Source organism: Polypterus senegalus, chromosome 13 (assembly GCF_016835505.1).
Source record: "Polypterus senegalus isolate Bchr_013 chromosome 13, ASM1683550v1, whole genome shotgun sequence".
Lineage (NCBI taxonomy): Eukaryota > Metazoa > Chordata > Cladistia > Polypteriformes > Polypteridae > Polypterus > Polypterus senegalus.
Window position 1 is genome coordinate 77,481,028 of NC_053166.1, and position 26,953 is coordinate 77,507,980.

The following is a 26,953-nucleotide window of genomic DNA, read 5'->3' on the forward strand; positions in this document are numbered from 1 at the left end:
ATTTCGAGATCAAAATGGTACGCAATTTCAAAGTAATGGTGGCATAAGGAACTATATTTCAAAATAATACCCTAGTCTTCAGAATTTCTGCTGTAGGTTCTCCTAAACTTTGGTCATAGCCTGTACTTACCGAGTGGTACAGTATCCTGTAAGACTTATGCTAAACCTAAATGTTGTGCAGAATAGGGGAATTCTGCTGTCACTGCCTGATAATGTGCAAATACTGCAGTATTTGCATGCAGTTGACAATAATGTTCTTTTAGGTATCAACGCGATGTATGTGTTTTCTACCATATTACAGAAATTACACTATGGCAGAAACGTAATAAGTACAGGTAAAATTCCGTTGCAATGAATATCTTGACAACAAAATTTTCATTACAACGAAGTTTCCCCATATGACGCGAGTCTATAGAAATCTCGTTACTACGAGGTACATTCAGCAGATACTTTCATTACAATGAAGTGCCCAAAAGACCTTGAAATGCCTGAATGAATCATCCACAGAGCAGCTAGTTCCTCGTACTGTTTTTTTTTTTTTTTGCCTTTTTTGTTTCCTGCGGTTTTCAGTGATACCTTTTACTTACAGCTTGTCAACATTTGAAAAACATCCACTGTAATTTAACTCATTGTCACCCTCCTATAGAAAGGGCAGACACGAAAAAATAACAGATTATATTAGAAAGAAAGAAAGAAAAAAAAAAAAACTTTTTACATTTACGATTGTGGCTAAAAGGAAAAAGACATTACCAGTGAATTCGGAATTTCGCCATCGACACTGTCAACTTTCTTGAAAGGCCGAGCAAAAAAAGAAGAAAAATCTTGGGTTGTGAACGTATGTGAACTGCTGCATTTGAAGACGTTGTAAAAGCAGTTTTTATGTGGTTCAGTGATGCTCGTTCAAGAAACATTCCAATTAATGCAGCACTCATTTTGGAAACTCTCTTGGAACCTCCCCCAACTAGACAGTACGCCGAAGAGTGTCCTGAAGTCCAATCTCCATGTCTGTGGAAGACTGTTTATCTGTTGTCATGGCAACAGCAGGCTCAAAGCTATGCTGCGTTTCTCCGCCAATACAGAAAAGATATTGATGAGTGATGCAAGGTTTCGGAGCATGTACATTGTAAACATAGATAACAGGATTACTTGATCACTGATCTGGCCATGACCCTGTCTGACTGCTGTGTCTGTGTATTGCAGAGTGGCAGATCACGCTACAATAAATAAGTGTGCCATTCCTGTTTTAAGCTGAATAAAGCTGGTTTTGCTAAAGTACTTAGAGTCAGCCTTGTGTTTTAGGGTGCAAGACAGGGACTTATAGCGCAACCCTGATTCTTTTACGATTTGCTTCTGTGATGCTTCACTGCAGCGATATGAGCCTATTTTTGACCTGCCCCAGCAACGGACAAACAATCTTCCACAGATGCTGCAATCGCGCTTTGGGATGCACTTCAGCGTATCGTTCCCGTTGGGTGGGGTGGTCTCAAAAGAGTTCAGAAACCTCACAATATGAAGAAGAAAAGGATGATTTGGCTCCTGATTGAGAACTGTGCTGCCCACAACATGCTTCCACATTTAGATAATGTTTCATAATGCTTCAGCCATTGGATTTGGGCATCATTCGTATTCTGAAAGTGTATTAATGCAAAGAAATGCCGAGAAAAAGACTCATCAGCATAACTTTTAGGCAGGAGGAGATTAAAATGAACGTGAAAGAAGCTATTGAAATGATTGCAAACGCCTGGGCGCAAGTTAAAGAAAGCAACAAATACAGAATCTTGTTAAAACAAAATATTTCTTAGGTCCCTGGGAGTTTGTTGTAACAGAATTTTTCCTGTATTACTATCTAAATACCTCTTGATCTTGCTATATATTAATACCTGCCAAATTACCTGTCTTTTCCTGGAAAAACTAAGTCTCGTAAGTAAAGCTGAATTCAGAAGTTTACATACAGTACACTTAGGGTGTAAGATCTTTAAAATTCATTTTATAACATCTCCATAGATTTTATACTAACAAACTATTCATTTGTAACAATAATAATAATAATAATAATAATAATAATAATATTTGGTAACGGGAGTTGCTTATTCTTGAAAATGCTATATAAAATTAGCCATGAGTGAAACATTCCTGAATTAGATTAATGCCTGTTTTCGCTGGTGACTTGGATTTTGATTGGAATTGTAAAACACAATTTCACAGGAAAGTGTATTCTTTTGAATTGAAAAGGGTAATCAGTAGGAATAATGTGAAATTTGTTTATTTTTTATCACTTTATTTGATCCTTAGAAGAGAATGAATATTACATTGTAGTAGCTCAAAGGGGACCTGTGAAGTTTCAAGCAGATTCCATTGGTCCAGGGGTTTTTCTACGATTTGTTGGTATCAGGGTCATAACCTTTTCTGATTGTCACATGCAGTCTTACATGTATATAAGACTAAAGAGCAGGTGGAAGGTTTGAGGGTATGGGGCCTTTGGGCTTTCAGGTATGCTCATATAATGGTGCAGCATTGCTCAGGGGATACATTGTATATGACAAAAAGATCAGGGCTAACTGATACTGATCATATATATTTTCAACAAAAAGATTGGGCTGGGTGCAACAGATCAGGGGCTTAAGCCTCTAAAGCCCTATTTCTCCCTCGATGCTACTGCCTCAGTCCAGGTTTATTGTCAAAAACAAAGACAGAACTTTCTCCTCTGCTTCTCTCTCTTGACCTCCTTTTCTCCATTTTGGATTTAACTGCTTGGGGGCTAACCCCTCTCTCTTTCACTTCTAGGATAAGAAGCGGAAGAAGAGGTATAGGATCAGCTGTGAGATGCTGTGGGTCGTCGACAACATCCTTGAAGAACTCCGGGCCCTTGAGAGTCATATTCAGCAACTCCTAACCAGATAGCCACACCTCTGGGAACTGAAGGCTTGCCTGCTAAAATCTCCGCAGCAGAGATCGTAACAACTCGTCACAATTCGGCAACATCAACCCCATGCCATGCTGCCTGCTCACTGGACCAAGTGAGTTTTAAAAGGACGATGATGAGGGAATCTGGATATTTCAGCAATGCAGACAGGGATTCAAGGCTAGAAGACCTTTATCAGCCAGGGCAAGCGTCGCCATCCAGAACTGCTTCAACTCTCTCTGCTCTCCCCGGCAGTCCTTGTTGATATATTTGTTATTGGGCATTCAATCATAAACAACCTTGGTATTTTATGTCCTAAACAGCAATTTTTTTTCTTGTTTTCCCAGTACACATGTTTGAGATATTATGAGAAGACTGCCAACAGTCTTTGAAAAGCACAAGGACAGGGCTGCTGGGACAACTGTACTATATGTGGGTGTAAGTGACATTCGATATCAACAGCGGATTACGGCGGATTCTGCAGTTCTAGATCAAGTGACAAAGTAGAGCACTCTGGCTGTGAGAATCTTCATTTTGGGTCTCCTGCCACTAGCTAGAAGGTTAGATGAATTCTACAGTCGTCTGCTGGCCTTGAACAACTGACTGAGAGGCCTCTGCAAAAGACATAACTTTGGTTTTGTGGAAAACTGAGATCTTATCTGGGAGGGGGCACCCAGGTCATTTTCAAAACATTTCAAAGGTCATCTGTCTTAGTCCTGAGTATGAAATTTTAGTCCTAATGTTTTCCATAAGGCCTTGCTTGCATGTGATAATTCTGTAGTAAGTTCATATTCAGATGTGCACTGTATTAGCACTGTAACAACTAATCGCAGTCGACAAATTGGTATAAATGTAAACAATTTAATTACATTTCACCTTGTGCACTGTATTAGAACTATACCACGTTATAAATAAAAAAATGTGCACAAAGTGGCATTAATACAAATAATTTAATTACTACTTCAAGCTGCCATAATACTCCGATTCAGCTCGGCTCTTCTGAGACATTAATTGTGGCTTTGCTAAAAATTAGAGCATTAACCAGCGAGCCTCTTTATATTAATGATCTTATCAGTGAAAGGAAAGTCGACTTACACTAAGTGAAACGTGGCTCAGCTCAGTGGTTGCGGCAGTGTTACTTGAAGCAGTATCTCCAAATTACAGCTTTGCTCATTCAGTTTACCAAGGCAAGAAAGGCAGCATTTGACACCACAGACCACAGTATTCTTATAAATTGCCTTATACAATGAGTGGGTCTCACCAACAGCATCTTAAATTGGTTTCAGCTTTACTTAATAGGTAGAAAATTCTTTGTTAGTTGTGGTAATTGTACTTTGGAGACCCATGATATTTAATATGGTGTACCACATGCATGGTACATATGTTGGATCTATTCTGGGTCCGATGCTTTTTCAATTTACACGCTTCCTTTAAGCAAGAGTATCTCAAAACACAACATGAGCTGCCGTAGCTATGCAGATGACAGAGCTGTATTTATTGATAGCGCATGAGGCCCTAAAACTCTGGGTTCTCTGATCCAATGTCTTACCTGTATTTCCGATTGTAGGAATAGTAACTTGTCAAATTAAGAGAAAACAGAAAACCTAATGATTGGCAAACATGGATATAGTGATGGCATTAGAAATAAACTTGATCCCTTAGCATTAAAAGTCAAGATGGAGGTGAAATAATTCGGGTAATCATTGACATATTAACTAGATTACTAGGTCTGCATTTGTTTTCACTTAAGGAATATAGATAAAGTTAGACCTCTTACAACTTTATAAGATGCTGAAAAAATAAATATACACTTTTGTTTTTAGTTGACTAGATTACTGTAATGCACTCCTAACAGGACTATCTAAGACCTACCTCAATCGGCAGCATTATATGAAGAATGCGGCAGTGAGAATATTAACTAGTAAAAGAAAACATGAGCACATCTCACCAGTTTTAGAATTGTTACACTGGTTGCCTGCATCATTCAGAATTGACTTTAAAATACTACTAATGGTTTCCAAAGCTCTGTTCTATGTTTTGGAATGCCTGTCCTGCTACACCCAAAGTCATAACCACAGATCTTCGAAGGCAGTTCTGCTTATAATTTCAAGAGCCAAACTTAAAATAAGTGGTGAGGTGGTCTTTTGCTATTATGCACCCAAAATCTAGAATACTTGACCATTTGAAATTTGTCAGGTTAGTACTGTGGATCATTTAATAAAAAAAAAAAAACCTATTTTAATATGGCTTTCTTTTGTAGCTACATTTTAGTTGTATTTCCTGATACACTATACGGGGATATAATTATATTCTTCAAGGTTCTGCAATCTGTCCTAATCTCTGCTGTCTTTTCTAGTTCTTCTGTGGTGAAACTTTGCACCACCATCACCACCTGATAAAGGGATCATGCAGCACCCTATGTGGATGGATTGAAGGCAGGTGACCCAGCTGTCCACAAGACCAACAGCATCAAATACTATCATGTGAAGCCTGAAAACAAAGAGGATGGATATATGACCACTTATTTTAGTTAGAATGCCCAGTGGTAGCTGAGCTGCCTTTTTGGCCTTGAAACCCCCAATACTGTGCAGTCCAATGCTGCAATTTCTGTCCTCCCAACCATCTGACCGTTAATAACCTTTTAAATTTGTTATTCTTTAATATTACTTACTCATTTTTTGGTTTTTATTTCATTTAATTATCTTTTTGTCCTCCTAAAAGCTAAACTGCTTAAACGAAAATGTGCTATATAAATAAATAATGTTGTTGGAGGGGGGCAACACCTACACTCAATGCTCATGGTCACCCTCATTCAGGAGCATTCAGCCTGACAATTCCTTCTGCTCTGTCCTTCGTTTACATAAAGAACACTCAACACGGTGAATAGCATGTATGTTAGCATAATATAAATATAGACAAATGAAACCAAACGCTGATCAGCTAAATTTCTTCTGTAACATCACAAACTTTTAATCAAATGAAAGCATTTTTGAGAGTTTGGGGTGGTTCTTTGGGAGTTGTGTTATTACCCATAGATATGTTGAAATGACCTTTCTTGGGGGGGGGATTTATCATTCTGCCACATTTCAGCTTTTTAACTGAACGAGAAATAGTACTTTTGTTGATAGATGGGTTTGTGAGTGAGTCAGTCACTTTACACTATAAAGGTAACAATCTTAATATCTATCATCCCATCACTCTGATGGTGTTATGAGGTATCTGGCACCATGATGTTAGCAGAACATCCTTCAAGTCCTAAAAGTGGAGAGTTGGGACCTCGAAGGTGGATTGGACTTCTTTTTCCAGCATTTACCACAGAAGCTCAATCATATAGAGAGGGGGAATTTGGAGACCAGGTCAACACCATCAACTCTGTCAAATTCCCCAGACTATTCCTGCACAATTTTTGCAGTGTGGGGTACATTACACTGCTGAAAGAGGCCACTGCCATTAGGCAGTACATCTGCTATAAAGGCGTGTACATCGTCTTTAACATTCTTTAGGTTGGTGGTACATGTCAAAGTAACATCTACATAAATGCCCCAACCCAAGGTTTCCCAGCAGAACTATTGAAGAGAGCATTACACTGCCTCCACCTTCTTTCATCAATCCATGATCCAGTTCCGACATTCAAATTCACACTGTAGTCACTTTCAGTGGGGACTGTGGTCAACAGTCTGTGGCTATATATCCCATAAGCAGCAAGCTTTGATGCATTGCGTGTTCTGACACCTTTCTCCATTGGTGAGCATTAACTTTAACAGCAGCAGAAGTTCTTAAATTAGATCCAAAAACAGATGGGCTAGCCTTCCTTCCCCATGTATATCAATGAATCTTGGATGCACATGACCCTGTCATATAATGGTTTGCTGTTCCTAGGACCACTTTTGTTAGGTACTAAACACTACATACCAGGAACACCCCATAAGACTGTACTGATGCTTTGATCCAGTCATCTAGCCATCACAACATGGCCTGTGTCAAAGTCACTCATATACTTACGCTTGTCCATTTTCCCTGCTTCTCACCTTCAAGAACTGATTGTTCACTTTCTGCCTAATATATCCCACCCCTTGACCAGTGCCCTTATAAGGAGGTAATACATGTTATTATACTTTACCTGTCAGTGGTTTAAACGCTGAAAGAGAGAAGCACTTTTACATACTAGTACAACAGGAGTATCAAGTTGTGCATACATTTATGTGTCAATCTTCTATTTTTGTCATTTAAAATTTTATTCTGTGTCTTTATTTTATATACAGGTTTAACATTTCCCCACATTTTACATTCATAAATGGTGAATGGGGTTGATGACTGGTTCTTCAGTAGTATTTGTGTTGAGAGAAAAAAATAAGATGTTTGTGTTATACTTTTTCTTCATAATTGTTAGAATATTAGTACAGTGGAACCTCGGTTCAAGAACGTCCCGGTTCACAACCAAAAAGCTCGCCAAACTTTTGCCTCGGTTCACAACCACACACTCGGTATACGAACAAGCCAGTTTCCCTTGCCTGCCTGAGCTGAGCTGAGAGAGAGAGAGAGAGAGCAAGAGCGAGCGAGCACGTGCCTGCTGGGGAGGGGGAGGAGGAGATTGCTGCACGTGTTGGCTTGCACTTACTGGCTGCAGATAGGCAGGCTGGGGAGGGGGAGGAGGAGGAGATTGCTGCACATGTTACCTGCTAGCGCACCATCCCCCCAGCACAGGCAGCCTGAGAGAGAAAGAAAGAGAGAGAGAAAGCGAGCGAGCCGCGTGGCTGCAAGAGCTCTCTGTTCATTGTTCTCCTTCCATTGGCTTCTAAGCAAGTGAATAGTGGTGAGAAGAAAATTGAAATCGAAGTAAAGAAAGAAATTACAAGAGGTGGAAAAACTGTTTACCAGTTTACTCATTTACCAATCTGAGAACCCTCGTGCTTTCAAGCAGCACAATATAAACAAAGCCAGACTGCCAGTAATGTGGGGCGCAAACACGAAGGATTGGGTCACAAGGAGTTTGTTTTTGGAATGGCTGCATGAGGCTTTCACTCCCACCAGCTAAATGGCTAAAAGCACCAGAAACCCAAGAAATCACAAGAGAGAAAACACCTGAAGGAAAGCACTTCATGCCAGAACTCGACTCATGCAAGGTTAGTTTTCTTGGTGGTTTGTACTGTACTGTACAGTAGTTTTTGTATTACGGATTTTTCAAAAGTTAGTTTTCAGATCATGCTGTGATTTGTTGCAGTGTTACTTTTCTCTTTTTTTCCCTGTGCTTAAAACTCATTAAAAAAATTGTTTACATGGAGGACTTCATCGTGTGATTTGTTGCAATGTTACTTTTTTGGTTGCTTGTGAGTTGGTTTTTAAATGCACTTGGTTTGTCCGCTGTTTGTTTTTTCTGCTGTGCTTAAAACTCATTTCAAAAACAGTGTTTACAGCGATCAGGCTTTAAGTTTAATAGCGTGATCTCCTGCAATCTTTCTTTTCTGGTTGCTTGCGAGTTGGTTTTTGCATGCACTTCGGATTTGTTTTAATGTTCGTTTTTTTCTGCTGTGCTTAAAACTCATTTAAAAAAAAATGCTGCGCGAGCACGTTCTACAGAGAGATTAGAGAGCGCGAGTGAGCAAGCGCAGAGAGAGAGAGGGCAGCTGACAGGGAAGGGATGGGGGGGTGATAGGGTGGGTGGATAGGGGTTGTGTGTGTGTGTGTGTGCGAGCGCGCGCTACAGAGAGAGAGAGAGCGCACGTGAGCCAGGCTGCTCCTGTAGCTGAGGGAGGGAGGGGCTTTGGTGGTGTGTGTGCTACAGAGAGAGAGGGAGAGAGCGCGAGCGAGCCAGCTCGTGTAGCTGAGCAGGAGCCTGGGTGTTTTGTGTCAGTGTTATTCAATGTTTTTACATTAGTTTACTATTACATTGTGCATTCTATGGTGTAATTAACTATATTTGTGCTTAATCTTTACATATATTTACATATAGTTTGTATGGTCTGGAACGGATTAATTGTATTTACATACAATCCTATGGGGGAAACTGCTTCGGTTCACGACCAAAGTTCTGGAACGAATTATGGTCGTGAACCGAGGTTCCACTGTAGTTTACTTTTTTACAAAAAACAGTGACACACACCCTTTTAACTAGCACAGCAAAACACACAATGGTACAAAGGTACATCTGTCTGTTTGTGACAATGTTGTGCAGTTAGGTACCTCTGTTCACTGGATATGCTAGGCCTAATGTCAACTCATTCTTTGTGTTTCTTGTTGCCTTTGTTCAACAGACATTGCAGATGACATTAAGCCTGGGCATGACTGAGAGACAGAATGTTGTTATATATAGATAGTCACAAGTTCCCTGTATCTTTATTGCAAATAATAAGTCATATTGTTTTAAACAATACATTTTTTACTTTGCAATTAATTCAGCATTTAACACATTTGATGTTAGCAAAACTTTGATTCCCTAGAAAACTGGTAAATGGAGGTTCCATGGTACTATACAGAATATAGTATTTGCAGTTGGCAACACAAAATAAGTATTACAGTGCAATGCTGTTAATCAAAAATAATAATCTCAATTGCAATATCAAGGCCAGTAATCATCAATGATGATTATGGTTGTTCTCACGCACCTGTAGAAAGAATTTAGAGAAACTGTAAAACAGAAAGTGTCTGTGAGTATGGTGTCCTATACAATTCAAAGGTAATTGGAAACTGGAAGAAACTCTGATTGGAAGAAATCTGGCAGAACCAAAGTCACAATCCAATCAGAAGACAAGTTTCTGAGGGTTACCAGTTTGCATGATAGGTGACTCACAGCACAACAGCTATAAACACAGCTTAACAGTGGTAGAAAAAAAAGCAAGTCTCAGTTTCTACTGTGTTCCGCAGGTTAGACAGGGCAATCATTCCTTAAAGGACTATAAAAATAAGGCCTTGAAATACCAGCTGTGGACTTCTGAAGACTGGAAAAAAGTCTTATGGACTGATGAATCAAAATTTGAAATTTCTGGTTCATCATGCAAAGTATAATCTATTTAGTTGGTGAAAATATGGTGTGAAACCAACTGTCCAATATGCAAATGTCATGAGCTGGTGTTCTTATGCTGGAGGCAGAGTTAGTGACTTGCACAGAGTAACTGGCATTCTGAATCAAAAGGGTTACCAAATACACACACACACGTACACACAGAGTCAGTTTAGCTGTTATATAAGCAAAAGGTAGCTAATTTAATGATTAAAAAATTTGAATAAAATTTTGTGCACTTAATGATTCCTTGATTTATTTTATTTGCCATTGTTTAATTGTTCTATGCCTCGATTTCTTGAAACATTAACACATTAAACTACGTGCATTTCCATAAAAACTGAGCGGGTTCTAAAATTTCTGACCGGTAAAGTATGCAGCCCAAAGAAATAGAAAAAATATTATATTTTATATAGAATATTTATATTTTATATAACATTCTGATGTCAATTTTAAAGTGACAACTCTACTATAAAGGCTCATCTCACAAGGATTCGCCCAGGAAGAAAATGTGTGCATATTGTGTACTGTAACTGAATATTCACTGTCTTACTGTGTAGAACACAGAGATCCTTGAAATATAATTCCATTAATAAAAATAAGTTATGTGAAGTGAGTCAAGGGATTTTCTGATGTAAAAAGGTAAAGGATTGACATTTTTGACTATAAGGATATGATTAACTTTAGCCAAATAGGAAGAATAAAAAGAATAAACCGTAATATATTATGGAATTAAACTTCAATGCTTAATATGCTGTGGGGGAAAAAAAAGAGTATTGTGTTGTGATCTAAGTACTGGGATATAATATCACAGAGTTTCTACCAGTTACCTAGTTTCTACCACAAGGGAGTTTTTTTACATTACATTTCTCTGTCACATTCCTTGGGTATCCAGCATTCACTGCAAGTAAAAACTTTTTTTTGGCTCTTTACCTTTCAGTGCTTGCAAATCATAAAAGCATATGGTAGAGAAACTTGGATTAAAAAAAGAGACTAGGAATAGATCTTGTTTTGCATATTATCTATAGTTGAAAAAATGTTTATGAAATATATTTATAATGAAGTTGTTCAATTCAAACAAATATTGCTATTGCTGCACAAGTCTCTACAAATGTCAATACTATGGATTTTCCAATTTTCAAATACAGTATATATGGAGGATTGTTGGGGTTTGCATTGGCAAGTGTGATTATTTTGAAAAGATAAACACTTTTGCCTTATTCAAATACCCGCACTGTAAACATTTTCTCCATGAGTTCACTGTTATTATTTTAGAACTATTTTACTTCAGTGAAAGTAGTGCAAAAAAATACAAATAAAAAAAATAAATAAAAATAAAAAAGTGAAATATTCTACCTATAGTCAGCAATGCAGTAGTGGTTCAGCACCTACTGACTCCATTGAAAACCTACAAACCCTGGTAAAAATTATGGAATCACTACTCTTGGAGAATCTTCATTCAGCTGTTTTACAAAAAACAAATCACAGATACGATACGAAACTATACTATTTAATAGCTGAATATTCTTGCATTGTAAAACATACCACACAAAATTAAATGAAATTGTTGTAAATAATGGCACATTTTTGTTCAGACCAAATGGAGGAAAAAATTATGGAAACACTCAACAATAAGGGAAAAAAAATCATGGAATTACCTGGTAATGTGCATTTCTAAAACAAATACCTGCACAAGTCTAAACAGGCCAGTTGGTCTGCAGATAAAAGAGAGTGCCTGTAGACTTTAACAAGCTATTGCACCTTGTTGTTTGACAGGAAATATGGCCCCAACAACAGAGCTGTCAGTTGAAACAATCGAAAAAGAGAGGAGAAGTTAGGAGCATGCACTGATAGAGCACGATGCCGCACCCACCAATAACAAACCAACTAAAGAAATCAAAAACAAACGGGCAGAAACATGAGTCAATGTTTGTGACCAAACTGTAAACAATCAGCTGCAGGAAATGGGATTTACATACAGAAAAGCCAAAGAAACTATCATTAACACCTAAACATTAGAAAAAAGGTTACAGTGGGCTAAACAGAAGCAGTCATGGACTGTGGATGACTGGATGAAAGGAATATTCAGTGATGAATCACAAATCTGCACTGGCCAAGGTGATGATGCTGGAAGTTTTGTTTGGTACTGTTCCAATGAAACAAATAAAGATGACTACATGAAGAAAACAAGCAAACTTCCACACTCATTGCTGATATGTGGTTGAATTTTGGGCAAAGGACCAAGGGAGGTGGCAATTATTACCTCCATAGTAACTGCACAGGAGTGTACACTGAAATTTTGGACACTTTTTTCAAACCGTCAATCAAAAGTAGGTTTGGTGGAGATCAAGTCATTTTTTAGGATGATAACATTCTATTAACGCCACAAAGAGAAATCTAGCTGTTCCAGCAGCTCACAGAAAAATTAAGTACATATAGATTATAATAATAACTAAATATCTAAAACACTTAATAAAATATAGACGTAAATGAAAACCATAAAATACCAATAATAGCAGTGTATTACCAATCCACGTAATAAATTCAGTGCAGTATCACAGTATTCTAATATGTGTAATAAATGTGTTGCATAGGAAGACCAGTAATCACAGATAAAGTGTCTATTGAAGGATAAAGTACCAGTGTTTACAGAGTCTGATGTCCCATACATGCAATTCATGAAATAATCCAGTAAAGGGTACATGAATTAAAGCTCAGAGTTGTATAGTCTGATAGCAGGAGGAAGAAAAGACTTACGAATGCATTCCTTCCTGCAGTAGGGGAGATGTAGTCTGCTGCTTATTGCACTTTTTTGACCCTACAGCAATTTATGGTGTGAATAGGAGGGAATCTTCATAATTAATGACACCTTTGCCAGCATCCTCCTCTCTACTATCACCTCCACAGTGTCCAGTTTCACCATGAGGACTGAACTGGCTTTTCTGATAATCTTGTTCAGTCTGTTATTATCCTTAGCTGTAATACTGCTGCCCTAACACACCACAGCATAAAAGATGGCACTCAATATCTCAGACCCACAGAAAGTCCTCAGCAGGCCTCTCACATTGAATAACCTCAGCCTCCTCAGATACTCCTAGGTTTAAACTAGCTGTTTCCTCTCCCATGGATGATGACAGGAGCTGAAGAAGACAACATCTTCCAAAAGTCCAACACAAGCTCCTTTGTTTTCTTGGGGTTTAGTTGGAGATGGCTGTGATGACACCACTCGATAAAGCTACTCAAAAGGCTTCTGTATTCTTCCTCCTTCCCTTCACTAATACATCCAACAATAGACGTGTTATCCAAGAACACATCTCGGAATAATATCTGTAATCCGAGTGGTAAAAAGTGAAAAGGAACAAGAACAGTCCCCAGTCGAGCACCCCTGCCGCTAATTACTCTCTCCGACACACAGTTCTCTAATCTCATGTAACTCACGTTCCAATGTTTGTCAGATCCAGGAAATGGGGGTAGCGTTGACCTGTGTGGCACACAACTTGTCCCTCAGAAAGAGAGGCTGGATGGTATTAAAGGCACTAAAAAGGTTAAAAAAAAAAACACAACTCTCACCATACTCCCAAGCCCTCTTCAGGCGAGTATGATCTGTGTGGCACATAAACTACGGCATCTGCCACCCCCAAATTCTGACAATATGCAAATTGTAGAAGGGCCAACCTTGTACTCACCTGTGTTTTAAAGTGACCAAGGAATTGCTTCTCCTTTGTTTAAAATTACATGTGAAGTCAGAGCTGTAGGTATATAGTCTTTCAGTTCTTTGGGATTCTTGATCTTTGGCATTGGAACAATACACAAGGTCTTCCAAAGCACCAGAACCTTCTGTATTCTCAGGCTGAGATTGTATATGTGCTTTAAAGCACCACACAGCTGACCAGTACAGGTCTTCAGTACTTTTGCACTGACTCCATCAGGACCAACCACTTTTCCTGTATGCAATTTGCATAACTCATTTCTTACATCATCCTTTGTAGTAAAAAACTCTGGATTTAGGGTGGAGATGTAAGACAATGGGAAGTGGTAGTTATCTGTAAATTGTGAAAGGCACAGAGAAAGGGTATTGAGTGGAGGTTTCCTGGGAGATGTATTTGCAAGTGTCCCACCATCAAGCCTATTAAAAGAAGGTGTTCAACTCATTTGACCTCCTTCAAGTTAATTCATCTTGCTGAAGTCAGGGTAGTTTGTATCCGGTCATCATCCTCATCCCATTCCATACCACTTTAAACTTACCCTTCTGAAGACTGCTCTCAGTCCTCCTTAATTCTCACCTTCAGTTCACTCCGCACGCTCCTCAGACAGTCCCTATCACCATCCTTAAAGGCCCTCTTCTTTTTATACAACAGGTTCTTTAGGTCACCTATGACCCAGAGTCTGTTGTTTGCAAAATGATGCACAGTTTTAGATGGCACAATATTGTCCACACAAAAATGTATATTATCAGTTACACAGTCCATCAATATTATCAGCATGGGGTTCACAGAAAACACCCCTATCAGATGTTCCAAAACAATCATTCACAGCCACTATAGACCACTTCTTTACCGTCTTGGTGACAACAGGTTGACTCAGTACCAATGGCTTATACAGCGGCCTCAGGAGAACCATGCTGTGATAAGATATTCCAAATGTCGGTAATGTTATAGACCAATATGCATCCCTGACATTAGTATAAAGTAATTCCAGTGTTGTCTTATTACTAGTGGGACGGCTGACTTGCTGCCTGAAAGTGAAGTCTCCAAAAATAACAAACATGGCTTGCGGATAGCAAGTCTGTAGGCCCCCCACTACACTGTGAATCATTTCACATGCAGAGACAGCGGCAGCTGATAGTGGAACATAAACTACCATCACAACAATATGAGAAAACTTTCTGAGCAAATAGCTGTCTGCATTTGGCCATACCAACAGTTCAATGTCTGGACAGCACAGTATAGAAAACCTGTTTACGACCTTCTGAATACATTTTTTAACATTATTAGAGCCCTCTAGACATGAAATAACACCCTTTAGTCACCATTATTATTATTAATATTATATTACCCAATATAATAGACAAAATACAAGAAAATAAGACATATTAGACGTTACAAATATCATATTACTAGGCGCACTCGCCTTTTAAGGCGACCGACTTTTATCCTCAATTTTTGTGCGCTCCATGTGTGCATCAGGCATGTAAGTGTAGGGAATGAGAACTTCAAACTGCCCATTCATAACATCTCCCGAAAACCTACATTTTTTATCCCCTCGAGTGCCTGCCCAAAGTCGTACAATGTCAGCCCGAATCTGTACCGCTAAAGACGGAGTTTCATGCACTAAATAAGCTATAGATGAGAATAAGCAAGCACCATCTTCCCTGATATTTACTATGCGGTGAGGCATTTGTACTCCATCAACATTAATTATTTCCAGAGACATAATTTTGTCTATTTTTCCAGCGCATCACGCACAAAAACAAGGGAACGATGAGAGCACCAGAACTCTGCTCACATCGCGTCACTTCGTACCTCAAGCCGCAAGTAGTAAGTCTGTAATAAGCGGAATACCGCTACGCTTTGCACTCACGGGACGGAAGGACAATCCCGAACGCTTTTATATAGTAGATTATTGTACTGTACATTTAATTGCACACAAAAACACACAGTTCTTATACACAACCACTAACCTATGAAGGCACGACCTCAGTAGGAGAGTCTTCAGAGGTTGGTGCAGTATCTTCAGCAGGTGCGTTGTTGTCTTCTTCCGCTGAAGGAGTACTAGGAGTAGGCAGTGGGTGTCTGGGTGCGCGGCTGAAGAACATCTTGATAGGCAGTAGCTGGCGCTGTCTTTTCATATGCGTGAGGAGGCTTTTGTAGGGTATTGCCATCTTTAATCATATCCAAAAGTTTCACCTTCTCCTGGATAGTAAGCATCTTCCTCTGGCGCTTAGTTTTATTGTCAGAAGGCTTAGAAAAAGCAGCACGTTTAGGAGCCATCGTAGGGCTTAGATAAAAGTTCTCAGAAAGCGCATGCGTAGTGACATAAGCGTGTATGAGAAAAAAATCGCGATAGAGTGAAGCCGCGAAAGTCGAAGCGTGATATAGCGAGGGACCACTGTAATACGATTCAGGTGACACCACCTGCAGTTCACCAAAATTGCCAGACGACCTCCAATTCATTTTTTCCTCACTGTCTGTTGTTTTGGTCAGCTCTAACCAAATGGAAGACCTCAATGTTAACATTAGCATCAAAAATCAGTTTATGTAACCACATCTCCGTGAAGCACATAAAACTACTTTCCCGATATTCTTTCTGACTGTTTGTTAACAATTGTTAATTCATCCATTTTGTTTGTGAGTGATCTTACATTAACCATTACCATAGATGGCACTGGAGGTTTGTAGCATGTCTTCTTTCCCCGTCACTTTGCTCCAGCTCTGCTATCACTGAATGCCTTATGAATCTCCGGTGAAATGGTGAGTTTCTGGTCTGGAGGAAATGATTCCCTCCGCAGCACAAGCGGCTGAGCCCAAGTGTAAACAAAGCTGCACGGCAGTGATTTATTTTCAAAAGAGAAAGGCGAGTTTGCAACCATCCTTTAAACATGTTGTAATACATACAGTCACAATACCGTAGTTATGCCAGCAGTATTACTTTTGCAAATAAAAACACACAAAATAAACTAAAACAAGAACCTGCAATAGTGCTGCTGTAACAGGCTGCTGCAGCTATGGCACCAAGTTGAAATGATGATAATGCATCTTGCCGCAAAGAGTGTAAAAAATTTTTTTCAGGAAAAAACACCAACTCAATGATATGGCTGGCAAACAGTCTGGATCTCAATCCCACTGAAAAGTTATGGAGGAAATTAAAGAAAAAAAGGTCAATGACAAGGCTCCATCCTGCAAAGCTGATCTGTCAACTGCTATACAAGAATGTGGAAACGTGACTGATGAAAAATATTTGTTTTCATTAGCGAAGCACATGTCTCAAAGAATTCAAGATATCATTAACAGCCAGAGGATGTGCAACAAAGTACTAAATGTCATTTTTTGGGTTAATGATTTCATATTTTTTTCCTCATCATTGACTGATTCCATAATTTTTTCCTCTACTTGGTCTGAGCAAAACATTAATTACAACAATTTCATTTTTTTAGGTATGTTTTACAATGCCAGAATGCTTAGCTGTTAAATAAAATAGTTTTGTGTTATATCTGTGATTTGTTTTTTGAAACAAAGTAAAACAGCTAAAAAATTTCCAAGAGTAGTAATTCCATAATTTCTGCCAGGGTTTATAAGAGTCTAGACATTAGCTACCTAGTAATCAAAGTGAAAATTAGGCAGTTCCATGCCTGCCTTTGGTTTTTGGGCTCTGATGTAACACCTTCACAAACCAGTGTCTTTTCTATTCAGTATAAAATATTACATCTAAACCCTTTTCTTTATTCAAAGACGCAGACACAGACCAGAATTATGGAAGAAACAGACAATAAAATTAAGTTATGCAAGGTGAAGATGGCACCAGTTAGTGAGACTGGGACTAATACATTTTGATGGGTTCTTGAAATTTGGTTTAATTAGAAGCAAAAAAAAATAAATAAATAAATAAATAAACCCAAATATAAAATCCCCTAAAACTGTAGAAGCAAACCGAGTAAAAATCTTACTCAAATCAGTCATTGGTGGGTACTAGGGCTGCAACAACTAAATGATGTCCTTGATAACAATAAATGATAAGAATAACTATCAATTGTCATCAGTTAGTTGCCTTGTTAAGCATTACAAACATCACTTCATTGGCCAAGAGTAATACTTTGAGATGCAGTACAGACATATGATGTAAATAGGGTGGAAGGTTGAAGACCAAATAGCCCCAAAAGTATGGAGTAATTTAATCTTCACATCATTTAACAAATCTGTGCCTGATAATGTCTGTAAAAATGCACTGACTTGATACAGAAACACAACAGCAAGCACATGAAAACACACAGGATTAATGATGACTCCTATGTCATTCAAGCTTGGGGTAATCTGGAAGCACCCTCTGACAGTGTAAAATTAGAGTAATTAACAATACGAAAAACTTCCTTCGCAGAGTTTCTTTTGACAACAATGACAACTCATTGTCTTTACTGCCAGGTTGCGGATAAAAGAAACCTTACACTCTAGGAAACCTTTACTGGTGCTTAACAATGGTTTCAGCCTTGTACTTCCACCCTTGATGTCAGCTTTTAAAGTGTCGAGGTGAGTCGCTGTGCATTTTTTGGCAAATATAATTTTACTTTACACTTATGCTCTGCTTTACATGTGGAAGAAAAAAAATTCACTATGGAATAATAAATGCTTGCACTTTTTCCTCAAACATTGAATTTTCTTAAAATTACCTAACAAATATTTAAGGTAATAATCAGCCAACTAATCAATTAGCAGAAGAGCTGTTAGCTGCAGCCCTAAATGCTACAATACAATGCCATAAGAGCAGGTTTCCTTAATCAATTTATTTGTTATGCTATGGCATATTTTTTATGACAAAGTTAGCTGGTCAAAATAAAAGCTATTTCCAGTACCAGAATCTAACGGGGATAGAAACATTTTTAAATGGTGTGGCTGGATGTTATTGTTTTAACAATTGGCCTAAATTTAGGGAAATAATAAAAAGACACTTAACAGTTGCAAAAAAACTTAAGCAGACCATTTGCACCCCCAAAAGTAATAGTATATTAAAATACTGCAGCTGAGTGATATTAATTAAAACATATAGAATATTTACAAACAGGTCATTCAATACACAAACAAGAATATGGTAATAATAAGCATATCTGAGCTACTCACAAATTGGGAACTGTTATGGTATCGCCGAAGCCGCATTGTCATCTTAGTGCAGGGCTCCTGGCTTGGGCTCTCAGACTTCACTTCTGCATCATGCTGGTCAGTTAAAGTGTCCTTATCAGCATTATCATATCCTCCTGGTGACAGAGGCTCTTCCTTTATTGATATGCTATCTTTCACAATGACAGTCTGCGGCAGTTCATCTGAGGAGTCGGATGAAAAATGTATATTTTAAATAAAGAATCCTTTAGGAATGTCATACTAAAGAGTTCGCTGCTTGATTGGGTCTATAGGTTTACTTAAAGCAACTCTGTCCCCCGAAACATGGTGCTATCAACCTAACCGTGCACTTTGAGTGCCATACCTTTCTTTCTCATTGCCTTGTCTCTTGGAACAAGTCCCAAACCCATCATTTTGGGTCCAGCTCCATAAATCTGCAGTTTCTTCAGTTCAGGATTCTTTTCAATATCTTCTTCTGTAGGTTCAGGCTGTAAGAGATACAAAAATAAAAGCAAGATTTAGTATTAGTAAAAAGGAAAGGGTTTTCTAGAAAGATGGGAATGGGTATACAGTCAGCCTTACTTCTAGAGATCAACCTTGGCTCATGTTCATAATACCAGAACGATGGATGTGCACACACCTCAGATTCATGAGGATATCTTTAAAAATACTTATACTTAGGACACATATTGAAGGCTACGCTCCCAACACATGCTGTAATCAGATGATCGGCAATTCATGACAAGGGTACCCATGGTAGGAACAGCTGATCCGGGGAACCAAATACATGGAAATTAATCCTACACTGTATTGTTGATAAATACTTAAAGTGATCAGTATGACTCAATTATCACAGAAAATAAAACAGAAACACACTGATGTAAGCTTGTGATGCTTTCTTTACAATGGCGAGATATTCAGAGTACATTAAAATGCATGTATTTGAATGCATATGTATGTTTGAAACACAATAAGTTGGATGGGGGCTTTCACACAAGAACACACACATACAGACAGACTAGAGAGTGACAATACCCAAGTGCGATGAGGGTCAGGATCAGGTTTGGAAAGTTGCTGGTTCGGTGGCACTTCTGAACTCTCCGAATCCTGCATGGAAACAAGAACACAATGTCGATAATGGGGGTGGGGGGTGGCTGGAGAGATGCAATGAGGTGGACCAGAAAAAGGTAATTAGGAATGGATGTGTGGGAGTCGCAATGAGATGTTGAGGGGTGGTGCTTCGAGTTAGTGACATGCCATTATTGGAGGGCTTCAAAAGGTCTCTGTGTGACTAATGAGGATTCTGTTTTGGTGACTGGGCCAGCATTTTCTTCCACATATCAACAACGGCTTTCTTTTGACTGATTAGAAATATTTATTTGGGTAACACCCAGCCAGACTAAGATCTACTGTAAAAAAAGAACAAAGTAAAAATTTAAAAAGCAGAGATGGTTATAAAAAAACGTGTACCTGCATAAAATTGAGCCCTGCTAAGCAGCCTGTATAAATAAAAGGTTCTACTAGACTATTATAAAATATAAGACTCAGTTTTCAGATTTTCTGAAAGACTGAGCCTCTATCAAAAATTGTTACATGAGAGCTTCTTGGAATTCTCATTTGTCACAACAGAGGTATCAACAGAAACAAAGAGTGAGTGAATGGGGACTGGGTGATAGAAAGAGGTCCCTTGGTATACAGTAGTGTTAATAATGTTGATAAATTAAAAACTCTAAATGATACATAAGTAAAGTGCAAATTAAAAGTTAGTACTTAAAATCAGAACCAGGGTGCCAAGAAGAAAACCAAATCCAGAAAAATGGTAATACCGTAAAGAGGTCAGAAGTCATGTTAGTGCAAAGATGACATGTAAGCAACATCATGAACAGTACTATTTAAAAAAACTCAGTCCCTGTCTTGTTAATTCACTTTCATATGTGCAGTTCAAAAATGAACATTTCCATATTTTAAAGTCCAAAATGCCTACTATTATGCCCAGCAAACACATCATCCCTAATTGGTCCTTTAACCTTTTCTAACAAAAGCTACTTTAGTTTAAAAAAAAAAACTCTCTTCTTGACTTATCCAATCTGACCCTTCTTATGTATTCATTACTGATTAGCGATCTGAAGATAGAGGAGGATTCAGTTACATTAAATTCAAATGCCACAACAATAACTAATTCCTAAACATTTAATGCAATAACAGTAGATTCAAACAAGTTTTCAAAATACAGCAATACCTCAGTTCACGAAGTTGATACATTCTGGAATTTTAGTTCATCATAAGAAACCTAATTATCTGAAGTAAATTTCCAATAGGGAGAATATAGATACTTATGGGAGCATGGGTGTTTTTGCAGGGCTTGAGTAGTCTGCAGTTTCCTTCATTAGCCATCTTTCAATGATGCTACTGTCCATTTTTTCCACAGGTATTTCCATGCAGCTCCACACACACGCATCCATTACTGCATACACATTTACACCACCAGCTCTGCTTCTCACCTTACCTAAAGTCAGAGGTAACACCACCTGTCTCACTGTCCCCAATTTATACACCACCACCAGTAAAGCATTGTTATTTGCAGGGCTACTTTATTTTGACTGTTTTTAATAGTGCTAAAATAAATTTATGCTGATTCAGGGAAACATTTAATGTTTTCCATGTAAGTATTACAGCGATGAGGAGGAAGATGCTAAAGAACCATTCCAAAGTGGACAGGGTGAATTGAACTGCTTTTAAAATTAGTACACAGTGAGCCAAAATGAAGTACCAGATTTACGTAAGGTCATTACATGAAGTAGAGGCATCAGAATGGGTTGGGGTGGGGGTCCTTCGATAGGAGATCCCTTGTAGTTTTCAGTCTGCAACATACCTTGGCCTGGTGTGCACTGTGCTTTTGCTGTCAAAGCATTCTGAGCCTGTTGCAGTATCATTATACATTATGGCATTTTAATGACAATTTTATCTGTAAACATAAATGATTTACAGCATTTAAAATATGACCCATTTTCCCCTTTGATGCTACAGTAAGGACATCTTTTTTTAAAAAAAAAAAAAAGTTACAGATTTGAAACTGACAGATGCATAGCTCTGTTGTAATGATTGGTCAGTGCTTAAAGGCTGGGCAATCATTATAAAAATAGCTGACAGCAGCTTCATCCACTTTTGTGTTTGACATAAGAATGACTTATTGGGGTGGATTGGTAGGTAATAGTTTACCTACTGACCAATAGGATATCAGTAAATGTTACACCTTTGTTCTCCATAAGAACACAAGATTAATAGTTTTCTCTGAAATTACTGGAAGGAGCATTCCTTTAAAGCAGTAATTGATATCTTTCTTTCCTGATAATGCTTCTTTTTGAGTCTTGACATCAGAAGACAGAACATCATTGCTCATCCATCTTTTTATATAAACTTGAGCACTGTGAGTCTACACATTTCACAATGAAAACTAATAAATGTGCTAAATGTTGCATTATCATTTTAAATGTTATTACATGTATTTAAGAATTATTTTTAATTCAGTGCAACTACTGCAAAAACGGAGCGGGGTTCTCAAACTTTATCAGATCACGGACCTCTTTAAAGGGACAGAAAAAAATAAAAAAAAATTACGACCCCTTTATAGGAAAACACCAAACAAATCATGTATTATCAGAAAATGCACAGAACACTTGAAGGTAAAACACTTTTTCATATTGTTTAGATTTAGAACTGCACTACACCACACTGTTAAATATATTTTCAAGTACCTGGTAAACTACGAAGATGGGTGTGCTTCTCTCAGACTGCATAGTTTCTCAATTCTGTAAGTGATGGATAACAGTGAATCTTTAAAACCTTCTTCCACATGCAAACATGCCCTGTATTTTGTTTTGATAGCAGTTAGTACTTAGAATAAGGACTCACAAGTCAAACTCTACATTATTAAAATTATATTTTCCTTTTTTAGCATAAGCTGAATCTAATTTTCACTTGATGATGTAGATATTTGACCCAAGGATCTATCCATTACTTAGGTATTGCCTCCCCACCCCCATACCCCAGCTTTAGTGAGACTGAGCAAAGCCAAGTCACAAGTGATAGACACTAATGTGACTGACAGCGGTATACAATGACAAATGCGAAGCTTCACAATCATTTTAAAGGGATTCATTATGGGAGTGACTGGCACAAATGTAAGTTTCATGCTCATGCTTGGTGCCAGGGGTCTCAGCACGTGTTAAAAAGGTCAATTTTCTAGATTATTGTATTTTCCTTTCAAAACCTGAAGCCCAGGGCAGAGCTCTGCAGCACAGCAGCAAGTCAGGTTTTGATTGCCTGTTGGAAAATAGTGTCTGTTGACACCATGCCGTGCTGTCTGGAATGTTTATATGTTATTTAACACTTCTTTTAATATGTGAAACCGAGAATAAAGGAGAAGAGAATGACCAGCCCATTAGTACACCAAGCATACATGATATTTGTTAATATTTACTTACCAAACTTTACAAAGTTATTTTGTAAAGCCCCATATCATATATTGTCAACCTCACTTTTAAAAAAAAAAAAAAAAACAAAAACTGGTTTAGGTGGATTGTCCCACATTGCCTTTCTCTAGTGCAGGGGTTCTTAAAACTTTTTAATCTGAGGACACAAAAAAGAAAATCAGTATCATACTGAGACCCGAGAAGAGGATTACCATAACAGGGGAATCATAAAGTGACAAATAACAAGGGCCAAATAATAAAATGGTAATTTTTGTTTCCGATCAGGAGCATTTCTCAGAGAAAAAAAGTGGTAAACATACTGTTAGAACAGTACTCTATCCATCCAAACCTGCTTATCCTGAGCAGGATCTTGTGGCAGCTGACACCTATCCCAGCAAGCACAGAGCACAAGGAAGGAACAATCCCTGGTTAGGATGCCAAGTCTATCGCAGAGTGAACATAACAGAGAGAGACACACACAGGAGCCAGCATGTCATGTCTTTGAACTGTGAAAGAACAGTTGAGGCACCAGGAGAATACACACTCCACACAGGGTGCACTGCATTCAAAATATGAATAGATACCCAAGATATATCACTACAAGTGGAAAGGCCTAGTGTAAGATTTAGTAAAGCTGAAAGAAATTCTTGGGGTGCAGCACAATGATATGAGGATTTTTGAAATGATAGTAAAAAAAGTCCCTTAACTTAATCACTTGACATATGGTTGCTGGATAAGGAATAAATTAGTTCAAAAACTAATAAATTGATGCAGTTTTGTTTACCTCCACTTGAATATAGGTGATGGAGTAAATGTTGTTGAAGATTTGAGACCAGTTTGAAATATTTAGCTTTACCAGCAGACATCTTGCTGAGCATCTTCTGCTTATCTAAATATTTTCAGGTGTTCCTACAAGTTCTCAGTGGTCTAACAAACACATCCTTCACAATACCAGTTGATGGATATTTATCAGACCACTTTCATACAGTGTGATAAGAGAGAATTTTTCCTCGCCAAGGAACATTAATGCAAAATGTTTTTTGCAGTTATGATGCAGATTTGGATTCAACATATGCCATAACAGCGAACATGCAAAGAGCCACAGAGGAGTTTGTTCATTTCCACTGAAAGTGCATTTTGAGTACAACACTAGCACAGCACTATATATATTGTGACCAATGTCGCCACATCTTTCCTGTCTCTGACAGTGGCAGCTGTGCATACAGATACTACCTTAAACAGTAAACCAATGACCAACTAACACAGATGCTCTTCAAAAACTCCCTCTTATACAGTATTTTAATGAGAAACAAACACTCTTAACTTATCCTCTAAGGGATCAGCTGCATGCTTACCACGTAACATGCTTGTCGCATGACTTTTAGAACATTTAAAACTGGTTTCTCACCTGCCCTTTTGCTTTCTGTCCTTTCCTGTCTTCTTTAGACTGCGTCTGCACCAACCAGTGCTTCTCAGCTGCTGATCCCGCTCGAGGAAGAGGGCTTTGTATTCTTTAAAACTGAAGAAGGGAGCTAAAGCAGGACGATTGCCTTCGTCGCTGCTCGTATTTGGTGCTGAAGAAAAAGCTTGTATTTGGAATAAAGCCTTGAAACTGATCCTGCATGTTCAACAATAAAGTTATTTATCTTGGAAATCTGGTCTCGCCTTCCTGTCTCTCGTGCAACTCTGCGACCCAAACTTAATCAGATCTATTCCCACCCAAATCATTCGGCCTTCATAACACCCAGAAAATCGTCACATCCTTTTCCCACACCTGCTCTCATTAGTCATTTCAATCTACTTTATAGTCTATTCACCTCACAAGCTTATCTGTCAGTTCCTTATTTGCCTCTCTGCTGTCAGTCACATTAGACTGACTTTATAATTGGTTTTGAGATTGGAGTTGAGGAACATTTACTATATTTCCTTGCCACAAACAAGAAAAGTTCTCCATGATGCATCAATGGGCATTGTTCCCCATACTGCAACATAAGTACAATAAATAGTGGTATATCACTAAGCCCAGAATTTGAATTTGGATAAGCTTTTGTAATTTAAATACACAATCACGTGGCAAACTACCACAAACATTTGTGACCCATGATTTAAGAAACACCGCCTTTGTACACTGAAAGGGTGGGTGGAGGGTTATTACCCTGCAGAGTTTACAACGTGTCTTAGGGGAGAAAAATGACGAGCTGAGAACAAGGTATTTCAAAGCCACTGTTACTTCTGGTTCTGAAATTACCCAAATGCTAGTACTGTACTGTTTCCAAAATTTGTTTTTTCAGTGCTTTTTAAGTACCAGTATGCCATGCACCCCTAGCTAACATTTAGAAGGCTTTTTAAATATGTTACAATATAAAAATAAAAATAAAAAATATGTCATTTAATTTGCTATTATTGAGAAAAGAAACCAGTTTTTGCTTTTTGTAATCTCTTCTTAGCAGCAAACTGGAACGGAATAAGCAGCAGAATAATACTTTCAGGATGGTAAAAAAGTCTTAAAAAGTTTACCCTAGTACAATTGTATATCCAAGATAGTGAGAGAGAGAGGTTAGAAGCATGTGCTGATACAGCGCATTGCTGCACCCACCACATAACAAACCAACTCGGGATCCCAGATTAGGACCCGAGTGCAGCCATGTAACAGGTGACACCTCAGAACCACACTAGTTCAGATGGAATGAAACAGTGTGAGGTTTTTCAATTGTAGCTGGAGTGCCAATTCTGCCACCAACCTCCAGGTTTTCCCTGCAGGTTGGAGGGCCTACATGCAGGGCTGGATGAAGTTTAATGTCATGCCCAGGACGGATTGTGAGTGGAAAGAAAAAAAAAAAAATCTACCTTAAAATATGATGTAAAAAGCTATATTTAAGAAACAGAATACTGTACCTTAGTTACAATGACACAAGCTAACCATTAAATATAAGAAAAAGGCTGATCTACTATTACATAGCATGTCTGGAGTAACAACACTAAAATTAGTGCAAAGTAAAAAAAATAATATTCATTTAGTGATATATCTATATTTGACAATAAAATAATAATGCTATTATTTTCTACAATCTTAATAACAGTGAAAATGTTAGTTCAAAATGTAAATCACCATTAAAAACTATCTAAATGAATAAATATAACTACATGGACAAGAGTTCTATAATTGGTTTCTAAGCAGAAGTTTGCATCAATTGAAGAATTCCCATGACAGTATTCCTTGGAAACATGCGTTCATGAATAAACAGTGGAAAACAAGAAAAAATAAATAAATAAATAGGAACACGCTTGCATGAACAAAAGCCTTCTAATCATCTTTAGTACACCTAATTTAAGCCATCATTGAATTTCTCAGCACTTATGTAAAAACTGAGAATGTCAACAGAGTTACCAGGTTAAGCTGTAGTGTGCATAAAAGCAATCTGTCAGATAAAATAGACTGATCAACTGGACAATACAGTTTGCCTGGATACTGCCTTCACGGATTCCACCCAGAACATCATACTAATCAGAAACACCTTAGAAAGAGAGCTATGATTATAGTTTTGGACATTGTGACTTCTGTTTTTACTTGCTTCTTAAACAGGAAGTACAGACCCTGCTGAATTTGTTTTGCACAGTCAATACAGCATGCAAGCAACACTGTAAAAATCACAAGGCATTTAATCTTACATTCATGCAAACAGAAAGATAAAAATGTTAATTTGTTACAACAGATAATACTTTTCATTATGGTTACAAATAAAGACTTTGGAGAACC

At 38.1% G+C, this 26,953-nt stretch overlaps 1 protein-coding gene across 2 annotated transcripts in view; it reads right to left on the minus strand.

Moving 5' to 3' along the window:
• The window catches only part of kdm5c (lysine (K)-specific demethylase 5C), a 119,191-nt gene that overhangs the window by 50,679 nt on the left and 41,559 nt on the right, over nucleotides 1-26,953 (minus strand). Inside the window, exons 7-9 of one of the 2 annotated variants that reach the window (XM_039775742.1) lie at nucleotides 19,760-19,831; nucleotides 19,089-19,212; nucleotides 18,728-18,927 (exon numbers count right to left, since the gene is read on the minus strand). In XM_039775742.1, coding sequence (XP_039631676.1) covers nucleotides 18,728-18,927; nucleotides 19,089-19,212; nucleotides 19,760-19,831 — 396 coding nt within the window. The remainder of the gene's footprint in view (nucleotides 1-18,727; nucleotides 18,928-19,088; nucleotides 19,213-19,759; nucleotides 19,832-26,953) is intronic. The other variant, XM_039775743.1, reaches the window with a different exon arrangement.